This window comes from Neolamprologus multifasciatus, chromosome 18 (assembly GCF_963576455.1).
Source record: "Neolamprologus multifasciatus chromosome 18, fNeoMul1.2, whole genome shotgun sequence".
In the NCBI taxonomy this organism is placed as follows: domain Eukaryota; kingdom Metazoa; phylum Chordata; class Actinopteri; order Cichliformes; family Cichlidae; genus Neolamprologus; species Neolamprologus multifasciatus.
Genome location: NC_140456.1, coordinates 13175852 through 13191216, shown reverse-complemented (window position 1 = coordinate 13191216; position 15365 = coordinate 13175852). Strand labels below are relative to the sequence as shown.

At 41.2% G+C, this 15365-nt stretch overlaps 1 protein-coding gene across 1 annotated transcript; it reads right to left on the bottom strand.

Moving 5' to 3' along the window:
* Nucleotides 1-64: 64 nt before the first annotated feature.
* On the bottom strand, nucleotides 65-14274 carry arhgef18a (rho/rac guanine nucleotide exchange factor (GEF) 18a). Its single transcript, XM_085139515.1, has 19 exons — nucleotides 14146-14274; nucleotides 13887-13982; nucleotides 13389-13529; nucleotides 12716-12966; nucleotides 11118-11243; nucleotides 9376-9493; nucleotides 8971-9222; nucleotides 7503-7579; nucleotides 7198-7379; nucleotides 5646-5701; nucleotides 3619-3795; nucleotides 3289-3405; nucleotides 2788-2894; nucleotides 2643-2693; nucleotides 2483-2530; nucleotides 1948-2406; nucleotides 1434-1725; nucleotides 1237-1341; nucleotides 65-290 (listed from the first exon to the last, which is right to left on the bottom strand). The coding sequence occupies exons 2-19, from the start codon at nucleotides 13960-13962 to the stop codon at nucleotides 154-156; spliced, it is 2772 nt and encodes a 923-aa protein (XP_084995641.1). The 5' UTR covers nucleotides 13963-13982; nucleotides 14146-14274; the 3' UTR covers nucleotides 65-153.
* Between the last annotated feature and the right edge of the window lie 1091 nt (nucleotides 14275-15365).

Sequence of the window (15365 nt, the reverse complement as noted above, 5' to 3'; positions counted from 1 at the left end):
GCAGGACGGTGTATACATTCATCAAACATCTGCTTTGTTTACAATTATTTCTTTACACACACACACACACACACACACACACACAGTCATCCTGGAGTCTTCTCACAGCTCCATCTATAATTCCAGACTCGCCCGATGGTCTGAAGTTTAGGGTTAAAGAAAGATTTCCTTCTCTTTTTTCTGTTTGGCAATGTCCTTGGGGAAAGGAGGTGGAGCTGGTGGAGTAGTGTCGCTGCTCCTCCGTCTGAGGTTCTTCACGTTCTGGACAAATGCTGGAGGACTGAAAGTATCTGAAGGAAGAAAGAAGACAAATCCAGCACTCCAGGGAAATAAAAGCTCAAATTCAGTGATGTTTATTACTGAAGCGGCAGTTTATACAGGTGTAGCACTGCAACCCACTGCAATGACCACATTTCTAATTTTATGTCCCTCCTGTTTATGAGACATGAGAGCAGGATCTCATTATTAGGACCTCAGTCATGTCCGTTCTGTGCCACCAAACTGAAAAGCTACAAACTCTCCACAAGAGGGTGCTGCTCAGTCATTCGTGAACTAAGGATGAAGACTACAAATACAATCATGGGCGTTTCCACTAGTTGCTTTTACTCTGGATACATTTCTGTATAAATGCAAGGTGGCCCGCAACATATTGCAGGTAAACTGCTGTCCTGCAGGAACTACATCACTATTTGTGGAGGAAGTTTTGTTTCAGATCTTTGCGCTTTTGGCTGGACTCTGAATACAACTACTTAATGTGATGTGGACGGCTGATTCTTCACAGCTATTCGCCATCACAACCAGATTACAGAAGTTACAGGAGTAACTGCCAAACTGAGCACACACACAAAATGAACATGTCTCCTGTCTTATTGCAATTTTACTGCTGTGTTAACACAAAAAAGTGCTAGTGGTCGCAGACCTGGTCTCAGTCTCATTTCAAAGGCAACGAGTTCACAACTTTAGTGCACACAGTCACAATAATTCTAGTTAAAAAAATACTGACAAGTGAAATACTGAAGAGTCAAATCTGCTCCCTCCATCCAGTCTTTTAAATCTTAACTTAAAACTTGTTTATACTCTCTGGGATTCGAGTCTGATTTGCTCATTGTGTCTCCTGCAGCTTTTTCCAGCCATGACTGTGCACGTTTAGCACATACTGAGATCTATTTTACTTATTTCTTAGCCAACCAAGTAAAAAAAAAATTTTTTTTTATTTTTATTTTTCTCCGGTCGTACCTGTATTTATGATCCTTTGAGGACTGGTTTTTCTCTGGAACCTCAGACTTCCTCCTTCTTTCACCGTCACCTGGATGGGCGCCACCTCGCTCAGGTCTATAGAGGCTGGAATTAGAAACACAGTGAGAAATGGTTTCAGTTCAGCATTTCTTCCTGATATTAAACTTCAGGTTTTAAACGTTAACCTATTTCCTGACCTGCGCTCTGGGCCCTCTTGTGGGTTTTCTTCTTGGAGACTTTGTCCTTCTCCTTGGCCAGTTTTGTGGGGATCTGCTGCTGCACGGGTACAGGTTTGAGCGCCTGGTTGGTGGTGCTGACCAGGTTGGAGAGCAGGCTGGGTTTGGCCGGGTGCATGCAGATGCTCTCCCTGCGCGGTGGAACTTTTGGGGGGATTTCCAGAGAATCGAGCGGTTTTGTGTAGAGTTGAAGCGGTGAGGTCAGAGTGCCTCCGTTCACGGTGCTTCCCCTGAATGACGAGTACATCAAACACTTCGGAGGGAAAAAAAATAAATATGCAATTTAAACCAATTTAAATTTTCTTTCACATTTGAATTTGCCTTGGTGTAATGTTTCCTCACTAGATCATACTTGGAGATTGTATTTCCTTTTGTTTAGCTCAGTGGACACAAAAAAAATGGCCACATGAATACACAATAACATCGTTAATGGTGATAAATGTTGCATTCATCTAATTCCAATCCCCTTCCTCACCTGTGTGGGATCGTCGTAGCTTGGCATGAACTTCTTCTTAAATTTATCCAATCGCTCCTTGTCGTGTTCCAGGCGCTCCTTTTCTTTTCCCAGTGATCTTGTGGTCTCCCTCAGTCTCTCCAGGTCCTGCTGGTATTCTTTTTTCAGCACGTCGAGTTCGGCCTTCTCCTCACTGAGCTTCTCCTCCAACTTCCTGCACTCCTCCTCCTTCTGCTTCAGCTGAGCCTCCTGAACTTCCATCTGGCGCCTGAGCCGCTCCTTCTCCTTCTCCCAGTGCTGCTGCTCCTCTCGAAGCTGCGCCTGCTGCTTGCTCAAGCTGTTGAGTTCCTCCCTCTGCTTTTCCAAGCTGCGCTGCTTCTCGTACTCATACAAAGCATTGCTGAAGGTAGCGGCCCGCTGGTTCTGCGACTGGAAAGCGTGCTGCAGCGCGTTCTGGCTATCCTGTTGAGCAACGATTGCCTGCACAATGGAAAGTTTAATTTAGTCGGCTGATACCAAACAGAGAAACATCCGAATTTAAGATAAACTGCTTTACTTTTAAGCTATAGAGCATCTGCCCGAGCATTATCACCCTATCATAAACCTGTAAAGAGAAAAAAAGGGAGGGGGGGGGGGGGCAAAAAAGTAACATTTATTCATGAATAAAACAGAGGAAACGACTGCAGTAACTAAGACTATAGATATGAGATTTTGACCTCAGCCTCGGTTAAATGTAGCAGCGAGGCATCGTGGGGTTCTTCATCAGCCTGGAAGCAAAAAAGAAAAAGCACAAACGGTGTAAATGTTCATGTTTCACCACAGGATGGACGTCAGGTTCTCACATAGTCTCACATCACTCACAGACTGTTCTGGGCCTTCGGAGGAGTGCTGCTGCAGCGGCTGGTCACTAAAGCTGTGGCTCATATTCGGGGGACTGAAATTTTCAAGGTCATCAGCTTCTTTGCCATCTGAGAAAAACAAATCCTCTCATCATTCACATTCGATGTCACTACAGGTTTTGGATGTCTTTGTTTTTAGCAGATCATGAGTAGTGGTTATGGTACGTTTGAAAGAAGCGTATTGCCGATCTTTGGATGTGAGACCAGTTGTGTCATGCTCACATCAGCTCTAATCGGTACAATCAAAAACTATGTAGCAGGGAGCTGACAGATTAAAGATGGCACCACACACTTCCACCGATACCTCCATCAGGTAACTGAGAAAAGTACAAGGCAACTTTACATTCACTGATGTCACCACAAGTTAAACATGTCACAGCTTTGATTCTGCATTAGCTGTGTTACTTTAGTATACATGTGCTATAAGATCCACACACAAAGCAGGACAGCACATCAGTCTTACATTTCCAAGTGCTAGCTGCAGATTTACTATCTGCCACTCCTCCCCGTGCGTTACTCTCATCCACGAGAGCGTTTGTGTTGCTTGTCTTCAAGGCAAGCAGGCTCTGCAGGATTTCCACTGGCAAAAGAAAAAGAAACAATTCTTTAATCTCTTCCTTAAAAGATAAGATCACTGCTGACTCATGATTCAACAGTGTGAGACGTGAATTTCACTTTTCCTTCAGCATACGTCTTCTACCTTAAAAACGCAGCTGTTTTCCAGCAACACCACACAAAACAACCGGAAACTACAACAAAACTGAGTCCACCTCCATCTCAGTCGCTCCCTCACCTTCGCCGATGGCTGTGTTCAACAGCATCTCCCGCTGCTGGAGGTCGTTGGCGCTTACGAGATGCAGTCCATCACAGGGGGTTTCCTGCCCAGTCACATGTTTATAGAGAGCAGCAAAGAGCTGCTGCTTCTCTGTCAGACTGTCCTTTATGCGGTCGTCCCTCTCCTTAAGATGAACTGAAGAGCAGCAGAACACAACAAAAGCACTTTTTTTGCGCCATTAAAATAAATAAATAAATCAGTGGAAACCTTTTATTCAGAGAAAAATAGACTTAGCACCAGTGATGGGAATAATGGCGTTACTTTTTTCAGTAACGAGTAATCTAACTAATTACTATTCCTATCGTTACAACGCCGTTACAGTTACTAACAAGACAACGCGGTCCGTTACTATTTTTCAACAAACAGACGGTTGAAGCTGTGTTCAGCTTACCGCATCTTATATCAGTTACACGGAAGTAGCTGTAAGTAATCTGGACGCTACAGCTTTAAGCAGCTGCGCGCGCTCCCGCGGACGGTAATCACGATCGCTGTCTAGCACAACACCTGGAGCTAAGGGGGCAAAACAATCGCATGAGTGCTGCTGTTTGACTGAGGAAAAATAAAGTAGTCGTGGTAAGCCAATCACATGACCACTTAAAGACAAAGCAACAAGGTGATAGATACCAGTTTTTAAATTGTGTTGATAGGCTACGTAAAACCAGAGTCATGATAAACTATATATACGCGGCGTTTTTTCCTCAATAGTTTCGTCACGCTAGCAAGCACTCTGCTTATGACCAAAAAATAAAATAAAAATAAAAAAAACAGGGGAAGTTTTAGGAGTGAGAGAGGGAGAGCAAGTTTTGAGATGTGAGAGATTTGTGACGTTTAGCGTGTTTGGAGTGTGTAGTTAATGTGTTGTCTTGTGTACTTAGTGTGTAGTGTTGTGGATAGTTTTGTGTTGTGTGTCAGAACAATGAGGTGACTGCTGTCTCCAGGTAGAAAACAGGAGTGATACACCTGCTGTCAGGCCTGCAGGTATCAGGCTGTGATGTTTTCCTTCATAGTAGACAGAAATTATTTTTTTGGAGTGGCACAAATAATTTGTGTGGCATCTTATTGAATGCAGAACAGCTGATGGTTCTGTAAATAGTTTGAAGTGGTTATTTAAAAAATCGAGGTAAAAGGTAAATGGATGCAAATAACTTTGTTTGCAAAACTTGTGCATAGGATTTTAAAATTGACATTTATATTTGCATTTAAAGTTATGAAATATGATTCATTAAACATGTTTGTTTGTTACAATAAAAAAATATAACTTTTTTTACTCTGATTTTATGCTTTTTGTCTGATTTTAGATCAATTGTGTTAATACAGTATGTCAAAATGAAAACATAACTGTAAATTCAAACACGTGAGGTTGTGCTGAAAATGATGATACCAAACACGGCAAAGTAAATAGTTTTTAAAGGTGAAATGTAGAGGAAACATCAAAAGTAGTTAAATGGCCAATTATACCCTGGACCCCAGAGGGTTAAACGTTTTTTTTAGTTTTTTTCTTTTAGAGTAACGCAATAGTTACTTTTCAAGTAATTAATTACTTTTAGAATATTGTAACTCAGTTACCTTTTTGAAGAAGTAACTTGTAACTATAATTAATTACTTTTTCAAAGTAACTTGCCCAACACTGCTTAGCACACAGTGACTCTCGTTTTGTACACCTAACATTATGACAAGGAGAGGAAGGAAGAAGGTCGTTTTCCACACTCTTTGATCTTCCGGCTGGGACAGGTTGAAAATGCATTAAAAAAAAAAAAAACTTAAGTAAAGAAGGTGGGTGAGGACAAACCCAAAATCAGTTAAAAACTCGCAAATCTCCAAAACAATTTCCAAAAATGCAATTTTTAAATCCTTTAAATCCCTTTCCTTTATGAAGATGTATGCAGTAAAATCAGGTAAAGTTTCCCTCAAATTAATTACTGCAAAAATGTCACACTGGAGGATTTGCCGAGCACAAAAGTGGCCGATGTTCTCAGCCGTCTTACCTTGAAACCTTTGCAGAGTAGTGATCATTTCATTGTACTGCACCTCTTGCTGATGACTGAAAAACACAGACAACCTACTCAGTATCCACTTTTATGTATCATTTTTAATTATAATTTATACATTTTTATTTGTACAGGGACGAGAATGTGATGTGAAACATGCCACTTTAACACATGCACAATATAAACACTAAGAAATAAATGGGTATGATCTCACAAAGACAACAAAAGCTGGCTGTTGGCTGCTTTAATGCTTTAACGTTCAAGTCTTTAGTAAAGAGACACCACACTTTGATCAGGGAGATGTTAACCGATGGCCAGATTTAAAAACAATTTAAATAATTGACTTGTTTTTCATTTAATAGGCAGGCTTTCACTCACCATGATTTAAGAAAAGGAATTTGTTTCATTTAGAAATAAAATGCATCAAATAAAATCCATCTATACCTTATCCTGGTCAGGGTCAGTCTAAACAGAGATCAACTTCTCCCTGGAGAAACTGGAGGTTTCTTCCTGTTAAAAGGGTTTCTTTTCTTCCCACAGCCGCCAAGAGCCATCTCAAAGGGGATTGTGTGATTGTTGGTGTGTTCTGTATATTACTGTAGGGTATTTACGCTATAAAGCGCCTTGAGGTGACAGTTGTAATTTGGAGCTATATATAAATAAAAGTGAATTAAAATGAATCACTGTCTCCAGCAATGATTCCATCCTGATCTCCTGGAAGGACACGCCCAAAACATCTCACTTATGAGGCTATTTAATCAGTGATGTTACCAAATTCTGAATGAAATGTAACATTTATACTGACTAACTTGCTAACTGGAAGGAAGCCAGAAAGGATCGATGGGTGGAACGAAGGGTGAATCTGACTGAACGCTACATTTTCCCAGGCAAGCGTGAGCGAGAGTCTACAGCGTTCTACTCCCCAAGGACACATGGTCTAATGCTTTTATTTTTCAGGGCTGTGTCCACTTAATACTATACTATACAACTTTTTAGCACTTATTAATAAAAAGCATAGCATTATTAAGGCACTGCAAATTATTCAATCCCAACACTAATCATTAGCCAATGAGTTTCCCCTGGATAAGCCTCCTGTGTGACTCCAATAACCAAAGTAGAATTGATCTTTAATTGAACACATTGATACTGAGCCTGCAACAATTTTTCTAAATCTTCATTCTAATATTTAGAGGTGACTCGAGCAAAACTCAGTCCCAGAGACTAAATTTTGGTTACACGTTTACACCTGGTGACATATGTTGAATGCGACACATGTAAACAGAAGCAAACAGAATGTAACGGTGCTTTCGCAGGCAGATGATAAAATCAAAATTTATAATAAATGTTTTTGCTGTACGTTTGATGATGATGCAAACTTTTGTTCAGACTGGTCCACCCATCAAGGAGGACCTGGGGTACATGGAGAACTATTGATTCTACACTATGGTCATTTTAGTAAGATGACCTCATACCAAAGACTGCACTGGCTTCCTTTTTCCAGAAACTACGTCCATCGTTTGAATGTTTTTCCTAGAAGCACTCGGCTTACCGTTCCAACGCTTCTCGTAGGATGGCTTCCCACGTGATGCGCTCCTCTCGAGAGCCCATGTGGATCTCATACATCTCCGGCAAGCCGACGGTGCGTGCACAAATGAGGAAAATAGCCTTCTCCTCCATGGCCACTTGTCTGATTATCAGTCTTTCAAGGGAGATGACTGGAGGTTTGTTATCCTGCACGAGGCACAATCATAAACACTGATCTTATTATTAAATGCAGTGAAACCTTTTATGTATAAATGATACAGTAAATGGTGTGTAAACGGTGTCAGCCGTTAACGTTTGAGGAGAACTCACAACAGCAGCAAATACGAACTTCTGGTCTTTCTCTTGTAAGAGGAGCAGCACATCTGACAGCAGCACAGCATGGACGTCTGCAGGGGGAGATTAAAGCTGCTCAGCATCAAAACAACACAAGCACTTAATGCTGTGACTCAACAGGACTGCTCATCATCGCTTAATGACATAAAAGTAGTTTTGCCGGTTGTCGGATTGTTTAGGATTTTCACAAAAGCCACACTGAGAAGTCAAAGTGGTAAATCCACTGAGCACTCAATCCTTAAAATCACACTAGAGTACACACACGCTCACCTCAGTTTACCGTCTGACCTCTGCTGATCGCTTCACAGCCACCACTGCATTTTGAAAACAAGGCGGGTCCAAGTTATGTGTAAAGCATAAGTATAAATATGGACACATGAGTGGAAATCTGTGGGAATCTTCATGTGTGTCACACTTGGCTGAGACGTGTGACATGCTCTTTGTCACATTCTCCCCCCCCCCGTCTGAATTTAACTCTGTGGCAATATCTCAAAGGCAAGAGCCGCACAAAGTGAATACGACACTAATGGATGTTGCTGTCAGCACGAGGAAGTAAAACTGTTTCACAAAGCAGGACACACTCTGTTTGAACTGTAAGCAGCAGGATTTAAAGTCTCTATTATGCTCAGAGCAGCTTTGCATGACTCACAGTTCAAAACAATCCTCTTATACTGAGCATTTACGTTCTTTTTTTTGTTTGTTTTATTTTGCTGCTCTCAATGGCTCAAGGCCTTGTAAAAACCTACACAGGTTCCGTCATAAGCACGTTGAGTTTACATATAATTAAACGTGCTTAAGACAGAACACAGATAAAACAGCCATTACTAGATCAAAGTGTTTGATTGTGACACCTTTTGTCTGTATGAGTTTAAGTTTGATCTTTGATATATTACATGCGTGTGTGTTTTATTTAACATTACAATTTTCATGTGCTTCTGTGCATTTGGTTTTGTTCATTCATTTAAATACCATCAACTTGCTGAGGACTGCAGTTGAAAATGAATCTGTGTGGCTAAATCTTATTTATATAAACATAAACACGAATATCATGCTGAACCAAGAGAAGCAGAAAGAATAAAAGAATAAAGCTCAGGTTTCAGGCTTGTTTAACGTGAGACCTGCTGGTTTGTCATTTCATATTACAAGCTCAGCAGCTCGGCTCGAAGATCAAAATGTCTTAAACTATTGTCTCTCTGCACAGTCTACAAAATATAAAACATAAATTTATAACATATAAATGTGTAACTAAGAAAAATAAAAATGAAGAATTTATCGCAACAAATCAACATTGAAAACTAACATTTTCATTGAGAACTTTTATCCTTTTCAGGTCGGGACTCAGGAAAAATGACCAGACCGTCAGTCACTGTTTATACTTTGGATATTTAGTAAAACGCAGACATACACAGACGCACGGCCACAGTCATTAGAGCTCGTCACACACCTTTCTGTTTACCAGATGACTTCCAGGTGACCGCGCCTTCATGCACCAGCTTCCTGTTGCCCTGGATCAGATCCTCCCTGCGGATGACCTCGCCTCCGTTCAGCCGCCCCACAGATTTTGGCTCCAGGCGATAACCGATCTCTCTCACACGAGCGGCTTTCTCATAGTCTTTGACCTGAGCGTTCACCTGGGCGATGGTGTTTTTGATGCACTCCAATGCTTCGCTGAGAGACCTGTGGTCGTCCGTGTCAGCTGTAAGAGCGAGTAATAAACGATCCAACCACATTCATTTCTTTTTAAAACCCTGCAGCCAGCAAGGTGAGCAGATTTCAGTCATTTCAGCTTGTAGACATGTTGCTGAGTTAAACACTGAAAGTCTCTTTAAGGTGGCTGTTGAGATTTTACCGTCGATGTTTTGTAGGAGTCGCTCCACCAGCACGGGATACTTTGTGATGCGCTGAGTCACCAACAGTAAACAGTCGGAGATTCCCAACCTCCGCACCAGAGGCAGCTGACGTATTTTCTTATTTATAAAAAAAGAAAAAAAAAAACAAGTTTCATACATTTTAGAAACTTGATCAAATGTGTTACTGTATTTGCTTGTTCAAGAGATTACATTAGAGTACCAGATGTGTGACTGCCCTGTATTATTCATTTGAAGAGAAAGTCTCAAACACTGTTTGACAGTAGACAGCAAGACAGAGAAAGTGATACACACAACATTATTTTTATTTTATTTTATTTTCTTATTTTTATGTCTATATAAGCGTTATATGACAGTATGTTTGCACTAAGTACCGCAGCAATTTCCTAATGTTGTAAACCTGCTCAACATTTGGCAATAAAACCCTTTCTGATTCTGATTCTGAACATGTTCAAGAATAAGAAAAAACATGCCGCTTTGTGTGGTTACAAAGAAATACACTGGTCAAAAACACTGAAAATACATCAGAAGTAAATAAATAATCGTACTGGATATCTATATCTATGCCACATCGTTTGATAGGAATGAAAATGATCAACCTGCAGAGGGGCTGAATTCAAAGACAGCCTGAAAAAGCAAAGTTCCATTGCAGTACCTGAACACCCGTACTTAGTAATTTGTATGGTCCCCACATGCTTGTATGCATGCCCGATAACATTGGAGAGTGCTCCTAATGAGATGACGGATGGTGTGCTGGAGGATCTCCTCTAACATCTGGACCAGGGCATCCGTGAACTCCTGGAAAATCTGAGGTGCAACCTGGTGACTGACAGATCACATCCCAGGGGTGTCCTTTTGGATTTAGGTCAGGCGAGCATGTGGATCAGTTATTGGTATCAATTCCTTCATCCTCTGGAAACTGTCTGCGTAATTTTGCCACATGAGGCCGGGCACTGTCGTGCACCAGGAGGAACCCAAGACCTACAGCACCAGTGTAGGGGTCTGGGAGGTCCAAGGATTTCATCCTGTTACCTATGGCATCAGGACTGTAGAAGTCTGCGCGTCTCTCCATGGATATGCCTCCCCAACCATCACTGACCCACCACCAAAAGATCATGTTGAACAGTGTAACAGTCAACATAATGCTCTCCACAGCTTCTCAAGATCCTTTCATGTTTGTGAACACTGAAACAGTGAAATTCTGGTACTTTATGGCAAATGTCAATCAGGCTCCACGGTGCTGAGCAGTGAGGAAAGGGCCCACTAGAGCATATCAGGCACTCAGCCCCTCCTCACCAGTGTTCATCCTGTCCCTCCTTGCACAAAGGAGCAGATACTGGTCCTGTTGATGAGTTAAAGACCTTCTTCAGCCCTGTCCAGCTCTCCCACAGTAACTGTTTATCGCTTGGAAAGTCATTAATGCTCATGGGACACTGCAAACCCTCTCTGCTACTTTACTGGCCAGATCGATGTCCCACAATTTCAACTGACTTGTTCTTATACCTAGTATATACTTATACTATAAAAAGTGTTCCTTTATTTATTTAAACATTGTATAAGTGGAATAAAAGAACGCAGCTGACACAATGGTTCCTGTGACCCGATACTGTAAACACTTGATCTAAATTTAAGGATAAACAAGGGGGACCTGCTCTTGTTCTTCAGCTAAAACTTGAAGGAAATCATTTCGACTTGATGCGAACAGCGAGTGTGGATTTCTTACTCTGTCGAGGGCCTGCAGCCGCTTGTTGTTCTGGATCAGATCTTTGTAGATGCGGTCGGCTTCTAAGCGATGGCCACAAAACATCCCGTAATAATCCACCATCTGATCTCCTATTGAACCTGAAAACTGAAATAATTCAGGGGGGAAAAATGGATATGAAGGCGTTAATACTAACAATGATGTGCTGAATTCATGCAACAACATTTTCCTGGTGTGTGGATGCTGGAAATAAAAGATTTTTTTTTAAAAAGGACATTGATATATGCTGATGTGCTGACTTGCGTTAAGATTTCACAGATCTGTGAGTTTACCTAGAAAACAACAACAGGTGTAGGCGTTTTAATAAACATGGACCCTCTGTGTTAGCATCGAGTTACACTGGAAAAAGTTCTTGTGGTTTTTACCCTGTTATAATCCCTTTATACTAGGGCTGTGTGATATGACCAAAATCTCATATCCCGATAAAAGCATTCTATCGTCTGATAACGATATAAATCACAAAAATGTAACATTTTCTGTAAATTCTGTGAATCTTGGGCAGCTCGTCTTGCGGGAAGTGTTTCCAGTTTCGCGTCCTTTACCTGGAGTCAAGTGTTTTAACCGATGCATGAAACTATACATTTTTAGACATAAGTTGTAAAGGCCGCTGTTTTCTTTGTGAGTATTTATTACACGGCGTGCTGCAGGGGAAAAGCCTGTTCTAACGTTTGAGTCTAAGGTTTATTTCTTAGCACCTGGCGGCTCTTTTTTAATTCTCATCCGTAAATAATCTGCATCTTTCATGTGATTCAGTTTATTTTGAAAAGTCTCAACAGGATCTTGAGCTTTATTGTGAAAGGTTTATGTGGAACATAAACAAGCGGACACGCGATGGTGTTACCGTCGTTGTTGCTAACCACAATGCATAAAAACAAGCGTTTGTCTGTCTGTAGTGTGGTTATATAAAATATAAGAGAAAGAGAGAACTTTAAGAAATTAATATAGCCACTACAGTGACCATCAAAACCCTGAAAAAATATTGCCGTAAACAGTTTATGTTGCGACACCACGAAACAAACGATAGCGTAAAATGAAACGATACAGACGTTCTTATATCGCCATCCGATATATATCGTTATATCGAACAGCCCTACTTTATACCTCCATTCATAAAGCCTTCTCTTGTTTGTAGACCTTGATAATCACTCCTACTGTGACTATCAAGGTCTGTCTGTGGTCTGTGGTTGTTAGGGCTTTTTTCAGTAGCTGAGCTGGTCAGTGCATTCCTTTTTCAAGAATGATCCAGACTGTTGGTTTAGCCACTCCTCAAGTTTTTGCTCTCTGATGATAGGCTTGTTTTTGGAATTGGAATTTAAATCAGGAAAAGTCTGATCCTTACAGGATGTTGAACAACCTGTTTATTCTCCAATTTCAAGACCTTTTTCCCCTTTTGGACCTCTAACAAACAGCTTCCAGATTCCTGAAAGTATTTTGTGGAAGCTGACCTTAACGCATCAGTTTGCGTTGTGTTACCATAAAAACTCTTAAAGCATTTTACCCTCAGGATGAGTAAATGATGAACATGTAAGCAGATACGGCGCACTGCTTTCCCACCTTACCTGAAAGATGAGGACATCTGTTATCTGTGATATTTGGTAGCTAATCGGGTTTCCTTCCTCCTGACTCTGGTTTCGGCACATTTTCAGGCATTTGAGGAAGTGCTCGTGGACGACGAGTAGGGATTCAATGCCCAGGAAGAGCCTCTTCAGCCGACCCTCTTCTATCAGCTGGGACTGCCTCAGCTCATGCATGAAGACCCTGAGAAGGATTTTTAAGGTGTGCACGAGGTGCACCTCGGTCTTGATCAATTCTAGGAAGTACATGAAGAGAAAAACTCTTGATAAAATATTCTTCTTTCTCAGCACCAACCACTGTGACTCTAAATGTTTCCCCAATGCAGCGTAAAAGACAGGTTCAGCAGGTCAAAGCAGCGTTCAAAGGCAGACAAGAGAATTACTAATGTCATCGTACTTATTGTCACAGCAGAAGTGTGTCTCAGCAAAAGGTCCTATGAGGTAAAGAGAATCTACCACCGCTGTCGTAATCATAATTATAGGCATTAGAAAGAGCTCTCACTTCAATGGGTGACTGACATGAGAAGATTCTGACACGCTGATAAACACAGGAATTTATGCGTGGATATATTTTGACAGGATATAGAAAAATACCCATAAAGAGCAAAACAGCATTCAACATTTAGGCCTCAACTTGATTCAGTATAGCTCAGCGTACCATAGATGATGTCTTGTCTTTTTATTTCCTCTTTGCTCAGGTTCTTTAGGTAGTTCTGATCCACAGTCAGACTCCAGGAGTCTGCCACCAAATTCTGGGCATCGGCTTCAAGCTCGAGTTGCAGCAGGGTATAATGGGAGTCTGGATGATACACACACACACACACGTTACATGAAACAAGGCTTGTGCTTTGTGGTCATATGAGTGTGTGTCAGTGATTCACTGCTGGTTACACAGGTTTTTTTTCAATCTGCTTTTAATAACTTTTCTTTATATAGCAACATATTTAGGTCTTTTCCTTATTTATATACAACTGCATACAAAAATATTAAAAGTGAGTAAAACTAAGCAGCACTGGACTGTGTTAAATATATTTATGGACAAGAACAACAAAGACTATAAAAGGTATTTTCACCCAGGAAGTTTCCACCATTATTTTCCGACTGTGACAGAAGTGAGGAGCTGTCAGCAGCTCCAGGTCGTGCTTGACCGACTGACCTTCGAGGTTGATGGGATCAGTCAAGTCCTCACTGGAGAGCTTCAACCGATCTCTCCGGCTATCGGTCTCCTCCATCTGTGCTAATTTGTCAATTTCTACGGAGTGAAAAGAAAGAAAAAATCCCACAAAGGAACAACGTCACAAAGAATAACACAAACATCACACAACTTGGAATGTGTGGTTAGGTTTGAGTTTCTTCACTAGAAAACAGCCTATTTATTGTATCAGGAGTAAAACTAAACCTGGGGACGTACACACCTGGGGCTTGTGTTGCTGTAAGAAGAGAGGGGTTGATTTTGGTGTTTTTGGGGGGGAGTGGCAGTCATGCGTGGACCGAGGAAGTTGGCTGAAAGGCCATTGTGGGCTGGGGGAGAAATACTCTCCCCAGGACTGTGTGAGAGAGCAAAAAACAGTCTGTGAGAAACATGAGCAGAAAGATGAGGACTGTTAACAGACTAAAGTGACAGGTGGTTAAAACACTGAATCTCTAGCAAATTTGCTGCATCAAAAATGTCCCCCTGCTGCTGCTTTGTCACTAGCGGATTGCTGCGGTTACCCACAACTTGTTTGGAAGACTTCATTCCTGTCTGCAAACAGTCGCCAACTACTCTCTGAGCTGCCTCAACGTAGAAGTGTGCAACTGAAGGCAAACATTCTTCGTTTACTCCATTCACTCTATTCTTCATTGCAGATAACCCAATGGAAGGAGGCTTTCGATGTAGTGGTAATTCTCGGCCAGTTATTTCACGTAGCAACAGCAATTAAACCTCAAGCAACCGTCCAATCAACCGGTCTCCAGGTCTGTGTGACTGGAGATTAAAGCAAACTACTAGAATATCAATTTAGACAGAAACTTTATGTAGAATCAGGGCAAGATGATACCTCTGAAGGTCACAACGGGATTGCTTATTGCCAGGTGTGAAGCCACAACTTAAACTCAAACACAAGTTTATCATTTTAAGGGAAATAAAGTAAAATATAACTTTATTATTCGGCTCTGAAATCTCTCTGTCCTCAGACACTTACACAGAAAGACTTCCTACCAAAGAAAAAGAACAATAATGGCAAACAAGCGGTTACAAAACGAATCTAGTCTTGTGTAGAGGGAACAGGTTTAGCAAACTATGACAACACAGCTCAAGTCAGACAAGCTTTCAGGCTAACTAAAAGAAAAAAAAAATGATGCAAGACAAGTGGAGCTGCACAAATGATGTCATTTATTCAATTAACACAGGTACAGCAGCTGCTTGCACAAACACAGATCAACATTTCCTTTTATTCTTTGAAGGGTCATTTCGCTCAGCATTTTCCTCCCGACTCAGAGATCTGCATCTCTGCAGGGAGATAACTACGGACACATCCTTTTACACTCAGCTTTTCCTCGTCCCTCAAATGACTTTTTATCATATTCTTTTCTGTGAACCTGAGTGACTCATCTGCTTCTAATACTTCTGCCTTGCTCGTTTTCCAACTTAAGC